A 14606-nucleotide genomic window follows, 5' to 3' on the forward strand; every position below is an offset into this window, starting at 1 on the left:
TATACCTGAAATCAGCCATTGCTCCAATGTGATTTTTTTTTAGTGGAGAATGGTATTTGGAATGCAGTGTCTTCACTTTGCTTATGTTTATTGCTTTTGGGATATTCCTGCTCCCACACCCTCTAAGTGGAAGGAACTAGGGATGTACAGGAGTGTGTGTGTGTGTATGTATAAAACCGTGGGTTCACACAGATGTCTCCACTTGCAGTTCAACACCACTGGATTCATTCTAGTTTTTTCCCTTTCTACATTTGTTATTCCCTTCTCCAGTAGTGAGAAACCTGGCTTCTGTTATCTTCAATGTATTGACTATTTGGTCATCCCCCTTCCTAACCAATCTTTGCTGCCCCCAACAGATGCCCTTCTCGCCCCACTTGGGCTCCACATTTTATGCCAGGCCACCCTCCCGTCCTCTAGTGTGGGTGACTTCTTCATTCTGTCCAGGCTCTGACACACCAACCACACCATGCTGCCCCTCTCCAGGAATGCCCTCCTTGCTCTACTTGGGCTTAGACACCTCATCTTAGACCTGGCATATCTTAAATTTTGACAGATACTCTCAAATTGCCTTTGAGAAGGGTTATGCCAATTTATGTTTCCATCTACAGTTCACCAGTCATTACTGACCTCGTGAATGAAAAATAAAATTGTATCATTTTGATTTGGATTGATTTTTTTAAGTAAGATTAATCATTATGTTTTTCTCTGAGCTGTTACCATCTTAATCCTCAATTTCATTATCTGTAATATATGGCTAATAATATTTATTAGAGTCATGAAAGAATTACATTATTGTAATGGTCGGCCTGGGCTGCCATAACAAAATACCATAGACTGGGTGGCTTAAACATCAGAGATTTATTTTCTCACCCATTCTGGAGGCTGTGAAGTCTAAGATTAAAGTGTAGGTCGTTACAATTCTTGGTGAGGCCACTCTTCCTGCCTTGCACAAGGCTGCCTTTGTGCTGTGTTCTCTTGTGGCAGAATGAAAGAGTGCATATGCTCTCTGGTATCTCTTAAGGCACTAATCCCATCATGGGAGCCCTACCCTCAAGACCTCATTCGATCCTGATTACCTCCCGAATACCATCATATTGAGGATGAGGGCTTCAACATAATAATTTTTGGGGGGGTTTGGTGGGGCCGGGGTACAAAGATTTAGTCCAGAACAATGATAATATGTAAACAGAGTCTGGCACAAAGTTAGTATTCAGTAAACATTAGTCTCCTTTTTTCTCTCCCCTCTAATGTACTTAGGAGTTTGGATTTTGGATGACGTTTAATATTTATTTAGAATTTGAGCTATGTCTGACATGTATTTAGTAATTTTGAATATATTCAAAATTAAGCTTGTTAAATTTGTGAGTTATTTGATAATTGATTTATTTTGCAGTATTAGAAACTTGTAAATTAAAAAAAATTGCCATTAAATGTTTTTCCACAAGTACTTAAACAATAATGTGGTTATTCATAGACACATAAAATAGTAACATACATTATTTAGGGGTACATACAGATTGGAATGAAAAACCCCCAAATCAAGATGCTGGTGCTTGGGAAGGGATAGTGAGAGGTGTGAACCAGGATATTAAACACTGAAAAACTCTTTGAAAAACTATTTGGTTAGCTATTTCATTGGTTCTATGGAATGAGCAAGCAGTAAGCAATTGTGGTTTAAGTAGTGTCTAATGTTACTACTTGTTTGTTAAACATTACTCATTGAAAGATGTGATGAACTGTGAAAACACTGAGAGGAAAATAAAAGTTTCAGAAACTGTATACAGTTGACCCTTTAACAACATGGTTTGAAGTGTGAGGGTCCATTTATACACAGATTTTTTTCAACTAAATGGGAAAAGGAAATACGATATTCACGGGATATGGAACCCACCTGCACAGAGGGCTGACTACCACTTGGCTAACCATGGGAACTGAGTATGCATAGATTTGGGTATACTTGGGCTGTCCTGGAACAAGTACCCCGAGTATACCAAGGGATGACTGTACTCTTCTTCATAAGTATTTAAAATTTACCAAATATCCTTATCCTTTGTCTGGTTGTGTACGCTGGTGTACGTGTAATGTTTGGTGGAAATTGTATTGTTTATATTCTAGGACATGTTTCTCTACTCACCTCTCTCATCCCACAAATTGCCTTTTCAGTGATTAGCATGTAATAAAGGATTTATTCATTTGACATATATTTGTTGAGTGTTGCCTATAAATCTGGTACTGAAAAGTACAGAGAGAATGGTATTAGCTGCTATTTATCAGTACTGAGTGCTTTACATACACAATGTCATTGAGTCTTCATAGCTCTTTGAGGTATAAGTTTTATACCTGGGGATCAGTAAAATTTAATTTACCCAAGGTCACAGTTAATTAGAGGCTGTCTTGAAGCAAATTTGACTTCTGTAGATATTTGTCTTTGAACTTAGTAGTAGTTGTCAAGGGAGAGAAGAATCAGTGGTTTTAACACCAAGCTAGAGTGCTTTAGTATTTTGGAAGTGCTTATCCTGGGGTGGGACTCCAAGCCCTTTTCTCCCTACCCCCAATTAAACCAGAGCAACGTTGCCTTTGTTTCGCTTACCTGTTGGGCTTCTGGGTAAGATGTAATTTGGTTTCCTTCAACTGATAGTAAAGTGCAACAGCAGTTCAAAAGAAACAGATTACTTCCAGTTATGTACAGTGCGAGGTAGCAACCTTTGAACAGGGCTTTCAAAAGAAATGTAGGAAAGGGGTTTTCAAAAGAAGGGAAAAGGTGTAGGTGCTTTGAAGTGAAAAAATAAATGTGTATGTATATTGTATTGCTTGTGAAATAGTAGTTGTAAATGCAGGTGGTTTGCGGCCTAAGCATGGAAAGCTTTAAGCCTCTGACCAGTTTGGACTTAATCCTTAAGTAGATGAGAAGTGGTTTTTAAAATGTTTGTTTTGCTTATGACAGTGATATGTGTAAGTTTCCTTTAGGCAATATGCTGAAACATTAACCCAGCAGAATTAATTTGAAAAGATAGAAAGACCAGAGTCAGGGAGGTTAATTAGCAAATTGTCGAAATAACTCAGGTGAGGACTAAGGGCGAAATAAATTATTATTAGAAATGAAGTGAAGAGAATGATGCTACAATAGTAAGGGAGGTAGAAGTGATGAAGCATTAGCAACTAGTTTGATATGGGGTGTTGAGAATAAGAAGAAATCTGGGGTTGTGATTTTGCCCATGCATGTCTAAGAATATGCATGGTGGAGTTGAGATTGGATACCCTTGACTCAGTAATGTGAAGGTTAGATCAGAATGAGGGTACCAAGATGAGATGAATCTAGGGCATGAGGGCTTGGAAAAGATGAGAGTAATGGCTTTTGTAAATTTTATGGAATTAAAAATAAAACCACAAATCTACCAGGTTCAGGAAGCCAAAGAAAAATACATTTTTAAAAATTTATGCTGGAGAGGATGTGGAGAAGTAGGAACGCTTTTACACTGTTGGTGGGAGTGTAAATTAGTTCAACCATTGTGGAAGACAGTGTGGCGATTCCTCAAGGATCTAGAACTAGAAATAACCATTTGACCCAGCAATCCCATTACTGGGTTATACCCAAAAGATTATAAATCATTCTACTATAAAGACACATGCACATACATGTTTATTGAAGCACTATTCACAATAGCAAAGACTTGGAACCAATCCAAATGGCCGTCAATGATAGACTGGTTAAAGAAAAGGTGGCACGTATACACTGTGCAATACTATGCAGCCATAAAAAAGGATGGGTTCTTGTCCTTTGCAGGGACACGGATGAAGCTGGAAACCATCATTGTCAACAAACTAACACAAGAACAGAAAACCAAACACCGCATGTTCTCACTCATAAGTGGAAGTTGAACAATGAGAACACATAGTAGACACAGGAAGGGGAACATCACATACCTGGGCCTGTCAGGGGGTGGGGGGCAAGGGGAGGGATGGCATTAGGAGAAATACGTAATCCATGTGGGACTTAAAACCTAGATGATGGGTTGATGGGTGCAGCAAACCACTGACTGTGGCACATGTAGACCTATGTAACAAACCTGCACGTTCTGCACATCTATCCCAGAACTTAAAGTAAAAAAAATCCCAAATCAACAAAGAGAACCAACAAAGTGGAACCATTCTGCCAGACTTATATTTTTTTTAATTGTTGATGAAAATAATTGGGTTTGGGTTTCCTTTTTAAAAAATGTAAGAATAGTTATGAATGATTATGAAGTTATTTTGATCCTTTATTTTAGACTCTTTGCCACAACTGAAAGCTCACCAACACCCTGCCAATAAAAACATTGTTTATGACTTGCTTTTTGTTTGAAGTTCTCCACTAACAGTTTTGGTCCTTGTTAGAGAAAATATAGTAGTAAAGTGCAGTGCTAGGTATTGATTTCTTAGTCACTGACTAGACATTAGATCTGCAGGGTATACGCGTGTTTGCATTATGATAACCTACAGGAGTGAAATTTTGAAAAAAAAAATAATTTGTTTCATACACCCTCAGCAGGAACACTTGTAAATTTATCTCAGAATCACTGGATATGGTGTGGCTTCATTATCATACTCATGAGTATAATGATGCTGTTTGTAAGTATTGCTCTTCTCTTTTACACACACCTAAGATGGTGAATGTTCAATTTAGTATTTTTCTTTTCATGTAATGTTCTGTATATACTTGCATGTTTTGTATTTGAAGAAACTTGGTTGGAGATTAGGTTGTTTATATTCAGAATACCTTTATTTTTATGGAATAAGAATTTGATGCTCTTGAAAATTGGTGTAGAATAGAACATTTGCAACCCTATTTAGTATGAGTGGGATTTCCTTTTTACTTTTCTCAAAAATGCTGTATTTCATGCCTTTCAGAAATGTGGAAATGTATGTTGCAGAGTAGGGGAAAGTAAGTATTAAAAGAATTTTCTAAGTTGAGAGAAGATTTTTTTTGTACTTAAATGTCAAGGTGATACTTAGGTGAAGTATGTGTGAGATCTTGGATAGCTCAGATTTTTTAAATTTAAAGCTAGTCACAGATGTAATCCTCAACTAGCCAAAGTGAAGAAAGCCCAATTTGGGACAACGTCTAAAATAAGAATTGCTAGAAACTTATGTATTAGGCATCTGTTACTGGTTATTTCCAATTCTGACTTTTTAAAATGTAGGTTTTTTTTTTTTTTTTTTTAAACCAGTACACATCTGGAGGCATATACATTGAAGTAAATACAGCTGTGGTTATTTACATGATTAATCACAATTCTGGCAATGCATTTAGTGTTTAAGGCAAAGTGTATGCTTTATAAGGCCATCTACATATTGAAGGATGGCATTAGACATGAGGTATATCAGGTATCATGGTTATCATTGTTTGGTTATATTTTGTCCTTTTCAAAACTATTTCTGGAGTTAACCCTTTAAAACTGAGTGATTAAAATTGCTTGGTTGTCAGTGTAGTGTTAGAGTTGAAAATTAAAACACAGTTCAGAGATCCAAGAAGATGTCAGCTAAACCCAGAGATTACAATAGTTACAGCTTTTTCATGTTATACATTGAGTAGAGTTTGTATATATTGTAACTTACGTATATTGTAACATGTATGTATAGTATAGAGAATTTGTAAGTGTTGGACATACTATTTTGGGGCATTATACCCTATCACATAAGCTTTTTATGTAATATAGTTAAGTACATAATCCAGGTTAATATACTCTTTAAAATATCCATCCAAAATAGATTCTGGTTTGTCAGTGTTAGCACTGTTTTTCTTAATAGTGCTCATATTAATTTTAACTGCTTAATAAGTTGTAATAGAAAAGAGGTTATTTCTCAGATTCCTCATCTATGATAATTGGAAGGATGGTATGCTATTACATAGACATCAGTGCTTCTTACTGCTTAAGATAATTATCTAGATTTATCAGATAATTAACGAAGAATTTGGCCAGCTCTTTCATCTTTGTTTACTCAGTAGTGTCATAACTATGAAGTACTGTATAGTAATACCAAAGAACTATAGAGGTATTGTTATGAATCTTTTTTATATGTTCTACCTAAAATGTTGCTCACAGTATTCTTTTTCCCCCTCTTCATGAGCCAGTTCCTTTTTCCTGGGACTTTGTCTCTACTTTTTCCTTTCCTTTCCCTGCCATTAAAATAGCGTAAGATGGTTATTAGAAGAGGGAGAGATGCTTTATCTTTGTTGTAAATGATCATCAGAGTTTAACTTTATAAACTAAAAAAATTGTACCATTCTTAAATATTTTTCCCATCTCTAAGTTAAAAGAAGTAAAGTCAACTTGAAGACATCACTTAATAACTATTGAAATAACATTTTGAATCAAATCATAATTAGATGAAAAATTTTGTTTCTTAAAAGATAGTTGCTTTAAAAGATAAGGCTCTACAGTATTTTTCAAAGACTTACAAGGTTAGCAGAAAAGTGTAAAATGTTATTTTATATTTCTGGCTTGAATCTTTTGATACATGATTATTTCCTTTTTAGGGACCAATGCAGATGGAAGCAACCTACTTAACAGTTTAGGAAGCTGGTTATTTGGAAGTGGTTCAAGCTGAGTAGAATCTGCTTGTTGTCTTAGAACCTTGAAACAGTTCTGTTGTGATTTTGAGTTATGTCACCCCCTTTACTCGAGAACATAGTATCTAGTCTTTATTTAAATTATTTTTTGTAACATAAAACTCCATTAGACATCTTTATAAAGACTCTTTAAAATAACTATCAAATAGATAATTTCTATTTCCAGGCTCAACCCACATAGCATATTTAGAGCTTGAGATTTGAGGTTGGAGAATAGTGGTAATACATACGTACTTTCTCACCATTCTAAACAAAAGCTGAAATCTCAATCTAAACCTCCCCTGTACCACTACCAAAGGGAGGAAGAAAATCTAGAAAACTAAAAACTACAATATTCTTCTTTATGCATATTTATGTTTATTCTTCCTTTAAAAATATAAATTTTGTATCAGTTATATTAGGCAGATACTAGTGGTGGCTTACAGTTTGGTTTACTTTTAAATATTTGTATATAAGTTATCCTTATGTTTTGCAATTTTGAATTTCACACTGGTATCTTCCTGCCACTCAACTTGCTTTAGGATTGTTGGTGTTGTGTTTTGAAAGATTATGAAGCCGACCTTCTAAAAATGAGTTCAAAGAAAAATCAGTAAAGTAAATATCCTCCTGAAATTGTAAGTTTTCATGGCAAGTAGAATTTTTTGTATTAACTTCTGTTTTAGATTATCTGCACACTCAAGAATTGAGAGAACTAGACAGCATAAGCTCAGATATAAGGAAGATACCATTTTTCATAGATATGGTTTTAGCTGTTTTTGAGTTGTGAGTGTTCAGTAGCAAGCTTTTCAAAGTTTTTGTAATTGTGGAAATAATGTATGAGAAATATTTAGACAGCGTCTGTTTCTATTTTTAGACTGGGCTGGCTTAGATGAAGATGAAGATGCACATGTCTGGGAGGATAATTGGGATGATGACAATGTAGAGGATGACTTCTCTAATCAGTTACGGTAAGTTTTAAACCAGATTTTTATTGTAGTTCAGTATTAATTTAAGCATGGAATATGTAATTTACATAGATAATTAACCTCTTAAAAGCTACTTAATCTTTGAAATAGGTTTTTGAACTGTGTAAAGTAAGACATACTGTCTTCATCTTCTGTGATTCTAAACATGAACACTTTGTGTAATTACATACAACTTTTATTCTTTCTGGTCTTTTTACAAAGGTGGTAAAATAGAAGCGTATTTGCTATTTCTTATCCTTAGGAATTTAATTCTGTCAATGTTAATTTTCTACTGATATCAAATAACTCAGCAGAAATTAGAATCATAGAGTGCTGGGAGCTAATTGGTGATTCTCAAACTGGAATGGAGATTGCGGTTGTGAGAATGTACTGTGTCGTATTCATGTATAAATCTACCTGATTTCGTTTATTTATTGAGGTAAAATTCATATAACATAAAATTAAGCATTTAAAAGTGTACAGTTCAGTGGCTTCTAGTACATCCTCAATATTGTGCAACCATCATCTCTATTTAGTTCCAGTATTTTCAGCATCCCAAAAGAAAACACAGTACTTGTTAAGCAGTCATTCCACGTTCTTTCTTCCCCTAATCCCTGGCCGCTGCTGATCTGCTTTCTATCTCTTAAGTATTTGCCTTCATATAAATGAAATCATACAATATTGTGACCTTGCGTGGGTACCTTTTTTCACTTAGCATAATGTTTTCAAGGTTCATTCATGTTGTACCATGCATCAGTACTTCATTCCTTTTTATGGCTGAATAATATTCCATATACATGTTCCATATTGTATATTCCAATTTATAATAATACTATATGGATATGCCACGTTTTATACATTCATCAGTTGATGGACATTCAGACTGTTTCCACCTTTTAGCTATTGTGGATAGTGCTGCTATGAACATACGTGTACACGTATTTGAGTACCTGTTTTCAATTCTTTTGAAAAGAAATCATATATATAAACAAGTGGAATTGTTGGGTCATACGTTAATTCTATATTTAACTTTTTGAGGAACTGCCAAGCTGTTTTCTACAGCAGTTGAACAATTTATGTTCTCACTAGCGTTTGTACTAGCAGGGTGTGAAGGTTTCAGTCTCTCCACATCCTTGCCAAAACTTATTTTTCTTTTTTGTTTTAAATTATAGCCATATTTTAATCTATTTTTTCTTTTGTTATTTGTGCTTTTGGTGTCATATTTAAGAATTCATTGGCAAATTCAATGTAATGAAGATTTATCTCTGTTTTCTTCTAAGAGCTTTATAGTTTTTGCTCTTACATGTTGGTCTTTGCTTTGGGTTAATTTTTGTATATGTTATGAAATAGGGCTTCAGCTCATTCTTCTGCATATAGATGTCTAGTCGTTCCAGCACCATTTGTTGAAGAGACTTTTTTCCCTCCTAATTTTGTTTTGATTCAGCTTGTATTTATCTGTCTTGGCTGCAAGAATAGACTGTCATATACTTTGCTCAAGTAAAGATATAGAAGATATATGTATTCCAATCTTCTAATTTACTAGAAAGTGAAATAGTTTATAATAAATTTTTAAACTTTGATTTCTAATAGTGATGCAGTAGCACCAGCTCCTACACTGCATTTTTTTTGTTGGCTCTATAAAGACTTAGAATTTTGCTGGAGACTGATAATAATTTTACCCGTCTACTTTTTTCTCCTTTTTAGAAATAGTATAATTTACCTTTCACTGTTATACTGATACTTCTACAGTTTTTCATTTCGGTTTCTCAAATATTGCTGAGATACTTCTACAATTTTTCATTTCCGTTTCTCAAATATTGCTGACTGATTTTTGACTACATCTTTTGGTTCTTCCAGTACCCTGAGATGTAATTATCCAGAGCCTTGAGATTTTAAACTGCCTTAATGCAGTTATCTTACCTGTCTTAGTTTTCAATTTTGTCTTAATTATGTTGTTTTTCCTTTTATAGTTTTATGGACAAGATAAAAATGATAGCTATTGAACAATAATCCTGCTTTTTCTCTAAAATCTGTTAATGTTACATCATCTGTTCCAAGCATTGGACCTGCTCTTTCTCATTCTTCATGATCAATATATGGCTCTTAAAAGCCCCTTCTGTTCTTTTTACAGATTTCAGTTTATTTCGAGGATCAGATTAATTCTATGTGTACAAGCTCATGCACTTTTCTTTTTATATTTGTCTTTGTTTTATGTCCTTCAAAAAATGAGCCACGTTAGAGAACACCCTACTAGCTTTGGAAAAATATGCATTCCCTTTTGTTCCTCCTTGGCATCATTATGCTATTAGACTATTTATTTTCAGGTCTTCCAAATGCTGTTGATCTCTACTCTGTGTTCTTAATCACGTGTCAGAGTTTTTTTCCTGATATGTTTTTGACATTTTTAAATTGAGGCTAAATAAGTTTTCTTCCTTTGACATTCAAAATAGTCAAATTTCTTTGAAGTTTTGTTTCTTTTATGTCTTTCATTAGCACTTTTGTCCTAAAACTAATTGATACATTGTTGAATACTATAATTTTTACCAAGAAACTTTCAGTAGTAAATGTATTGATAATTAGATTTCACATCATTACATGTTGCCTTTTCCTTGGTTTAGAAATAGAACATTATATATTTGTGGATTACTGTTTTTATAATACACCCCCACAGTGCTGTTATGTACTCTTGTGTTTCTGCCTTTAGGTTTGTGGATTTCTATAGGTATATAAATCTATTTTTGTTTTTTTTTTGTTGTTGTTGTTTTTTGTCTGAGGTATATAAATCTTGATGCCTCCATTAGTGAATAAGATTTTTCTTTTTATTTCCCCATTTGAGTCATGAGTTTTTTCCTAACTAAGATTGTTGCCACATTGCCAGTGGTGTCAAATAGAACTCGTTGTAGTGATGGAAATGTTTGAGAAGCTGCTTTATAGAAGCAATCAGTTACATTTGGCTACTGAGCACATGAAATGTGGCTAGTGCAGCTAAGGGACTGAATTTTTTGTTTTATTTAATTAAAATAGCCACATATGACTACCATATTGAATAACACAGCCTCGCACAATCCTTGCTTTAAAAAATTTGTCTTGATTAAAAGACTCACACAAAGTTATTCTTCCTAGTCTTTTCTGTAAAGTACATGAAAACCCTTAACATAGTATCATGTCATGGTAAAGAATGGGGTTTACTGTTATCTGATGTTATTTGGTCCTAATCCTATTTAACAGTGGAGAGGCATCTCAGACTCTAGTGTGAATCAGATTGCCGGGGTTCCAACCCCAGATCTGCCTCCTATTTAGCCATGTGAACCTTGGGCAAGTCACTTAGCCTTTCTGTGACCTACTTTTGTCACACATAAAACTCAGATGATAATTAGTGCTTTACTGCTAGTTATTATAACGTTTAAGTGATTTAACATGTGTAGAGTGCTTAGACTGTGGTAAGTGTGTGTTAAATAAAAACTGTCCATGTAGCAGGCCACCCACTTTCCACGTTCCTCTTTCTCTTTCCGTGTAATTACCTTTAACAGATAGAAGTAGAAAGAATATGGGGACTGTTGTGGGGTGGGGGGAGGGGGGAGGGATAGCATTAGGAGATATACCTAATGCTAAATGGCAAGTTAATGGGTGCAGCACACCAGCATGGCACATGTATACATACGTAACTAACCTGCACATTGTGCACATGCACCCTAAAACTTAAAGTATAATAATAATAAAAAAAAAAAGAGAAGAAGTAGAAAGAATAAGGCCAGTTTGTGCTTCCAGGTAACTCAAAGTCATTCTGTTTTTGCAGCTTCTGATATCATTTGTTTCTTTATGGATTAGGAGCAATAGGTAGTAGTATGATTTTTCTCAACCCTATTTTACGTCTTACATAAAAACTCTTAAGAAGCCAGTATAGGCCAGGTGCGGTGGCTCACACCCGTAACTCCAGCACTTTGGGAGGCCGAGGCAGGCAGATCACGAGGTCAGGAGATCGAGACCATCCTGGCTAACACGGTGAAACCCCGTCTCTACTAAAAATACAAAAAAATTAGCTGGGTGTGGTGGCGGGCGCCTGTAGTCCCAGCTACTGGGGAGGCTGAGGCAGGACAATGGCATAAACCCAGGAGGCGGAGCTTGCAGTGAGCTGAGATTGCACCACTGCACTCCAGCCTGGGCGACAGAGTGAGACTCCATCTCAACAACAAAAAAAAGCCAGTATAGTTCCTGATTTACCAAATCAGATATAGCCATTGTCATAAAGCTGAGTAGTTTCTTGGATAGTAAGAGGACTTTTCAAACCTACTAGTGGTCATAGTCTTTTTTCTTGTTTTGTTGCACAAAAACTGCTGCTGTTTTTGTTTCAGATAGTGTATGTTCACTGTGTATGTCGTATGATATTAACGGTTGTGCTGAGGTTTTCTATTTTTGTCTTTGTTGATTTTTCCATTCAGCAGCCTCATGGTTATTAGTGTTTTTGTTTTGTACTTGGTGGCCTCAATTTTTTTCTTTTGGTTTTTTAAATTCTAGCAAAGAATTTTTCATCTTCTCTAAGAATTTAGCTGATAGAAGAGCATTTCATCATCTTGTTTGTGTTCGTAAACAATTTATATATGCAGTTGGTGACCAGCCACCTCCCATTAGGAAGGCCAATAGACACAAACCTGAAGGACAAATTTGGTATACTTGTTACTTAAATTGTAGGTTGAACTTTGGGGTTTTTTTGTTCATTGTTTGTTTTTGTTGCTGCTGTTAAAGTGAATATTCTACAGAGTAGAAAACTAAGGTTTAAGAAAGTTGTAAAATTACTTTTATTTTAAATAAAGTATAAAATTTTAACAGATAAAATTCAAAGACAGTTACCACATTCCCTAAAGATTGGCAGCAAGAGTTTTTGTATGAAACATTTGAGTTTTCTGTGATCATCAGAAATAGAATCTTTTAGCTTTTCCTTTCAGCCTTGATTCTTATTTTAATGTATACTGCATTACATTTGTATAACTTTCTCTCATTTACTCTCAAAACAATGGAGATAAGTTGTTATAAATGAAGGGCAAATACTAGAATCTCCAGTTTCCTGAGGGGTGGGGGAAGGGCCCAAAGGAAGCAAATTAGTTAGCAAAGGAAGGGCCAGAGTCAGAGTCTTGCACTGGAGTCTTGACTCCTAATCCAGTGTTTATACCACCACCCCATACTATACCCTAGCAGAAGACAAGGATGATTCATTTGAACAATCTGTGGCCTTGATATAATTTATGGAAATTAGCTCACTATTTGTATTCTAAATAACTAAAAATTGTAGGAAGGCAAAGGAGTTTTGAGAAATGAATACTAAATACTATACGTTATTCCTGTCATGTGTTTGCACTGGAATAGTGTAGTGGTGTCTAAGCCAAATTTACTTGAGAACAAATGTCTATCTTATTGGATGTAATGATGTAAAGCATATTAATCATACTTTAAATTTACTCAGTGTTTTATCATGGATTAGCCATCTACTAATTTTGTGATAAACTTTTATCTGAATTGTGGCAAATAAGGTTAGAGCAATAGATGTATGTCAATATGGAAAGCAATCTGTTTCTTTCTGCATATACAACAGTAATACAATAATACCTGTTATGATCATTATAAAATCCCTAAAGGTTTAATAGTGATGTGTACTTCGCCTGAGGTTAATGAGTTTCAAAACTTATGTTTAAATATTTATTGGGAACAGAACATTCATACAGCATTTGGAAAGTATTTGAAGGATAGCAGTAAGTCCCTCACATTTCTTCTACAAATAGACTTATAAAAAAATTAAGGAAGATAAAAAACAAGTTAACTAATGGGAAAAGCAAAATTGTATAGTATTATATTGACTCATAGCCAATTTTCTTACATAGTTTTTTTTTTCAGAGACAAAAATAAAACTATTCAGTGGTATTGTATACTGATGTCTCAGGCATAGCTCATTTATTTGTTTATCGTATTATTTCTAAAATAATGTTTATTATAAAGAATACCTAGTGATGTTCTTTCTGTTTTATCGTAGAGCTGAACTAGAGAAACATGGTTATAAGATGGAGACTTCATAGCATCCAGAAGAAGTGTTGAAGTAACCTAAACTTGACCTACTGAATACATTCTAGGACAGAGAACCCAGGATAGGACACTAAAAAAATGTGTTTATTTCATTATCTGCTTGGATTTATTTGTGTTTTTGTAACACAAAAAATAAATGTTTTGATATAATCTTGGTTTGGTTCAGAAGTCTTAATCTTTTGCCTCTAATCAATTTTCTTGTCATGATTTTCCAAAACCTTATTATATATAGATAGTAAAATTGCATATTATGAAATTTTCTTTTCTTTTTTTTTTTTTAATGTTAACTGAGTGAGGCTCAGGTTAAATGATCTGGAGTAGATTTCACCTGATTCCCAATTCAGTACTTTTCTTAAACCACATCAATTAATTGTTACTTCTATTTTATTAGGAATTTCTTTTACATCACGTTGAACCTTAATCTCTTCTGTATTTTGATAGCTTAGGCAACATTTGCTGACATTTATAAGGTGACCTTTCAAAACCTGTGTTTTAAAAATATTAATCATTTTAAATTGCTGTAATTTACTTAGTTCCTGAGCCATTAATAATATTATTAATGGTTGTTAGCATATTATTGGTACTTAAAGTCCAAAGTAGTTTAATCACAGTAAGAATGGTGTCTTCTATTAAAATTGAGGAAGTGGGCTCAAGATACTTTTATCAACAAGTGCATATTTTCAGGTACTACATAGCAGGCTCATTTAGTACAAGTGAGTTTTCACAGAGTGATAGCTGTTGCCACATCACTTTTGTGAATGGGAGTTTTAATTTGGTTTGTAAAGGATTCTTTGTGATGACTTAAATGTATGGGGTATTTTTTAGGAATATCTTCAAATGTAAATGTTGTTACTAAGAACTATAATCAATCTGTAGTGTTGAGTAATTTCAAATGTAAAATTTATGTAACAGTGCAGTGCAGATACCAAAATAGGGGTTGGTGGCCTGAAATACAAGTTATACTTCAAAATGATTTTGAA

General features: G+C 34.3%; 1 protein-coding gene across 1 annotated transcript in view; it reads left to right on the top strand.

Annotated features, from left to right (window-relative positions):
* The window catches only part of SEM1 (SEM1 26S proteasome subunit), a 21242-nt gene extending 7466 nt beyond the window's left edge, over positions 1-13776 (top strand). The window contains exons 2-3 of the mRNA XM_002818235.5: positions 7464-7557; positions 13577-13776. Coding sequence (XP_002818281.1) covers positions 7464-7557; positions 13577-13619 — 137 coding nt within the window. The 3' untranslated portion in view covers positions 13620-13776. The remainder of the gene's footprint in view (positions 1-7463; positions 7558-13576) is intronic.
* The last annotated feature ends 830 nt before the right edge of the window (positions 13777-14606 follow it).

Source organism: Pongo abelii, chromosome 6 (genome assembly GCF_028885655.2).
Source record: "Pongo abelii isolate AG06213 chromosome 6, NHGRI_mPonAbe1-v2.0_pri, whole genome shotgun sequence".
NCBI lineage: Eukaryota > Metazoa > Chordata > Mammalia > Primates > Hominidae > Pongo > Pongo abelii.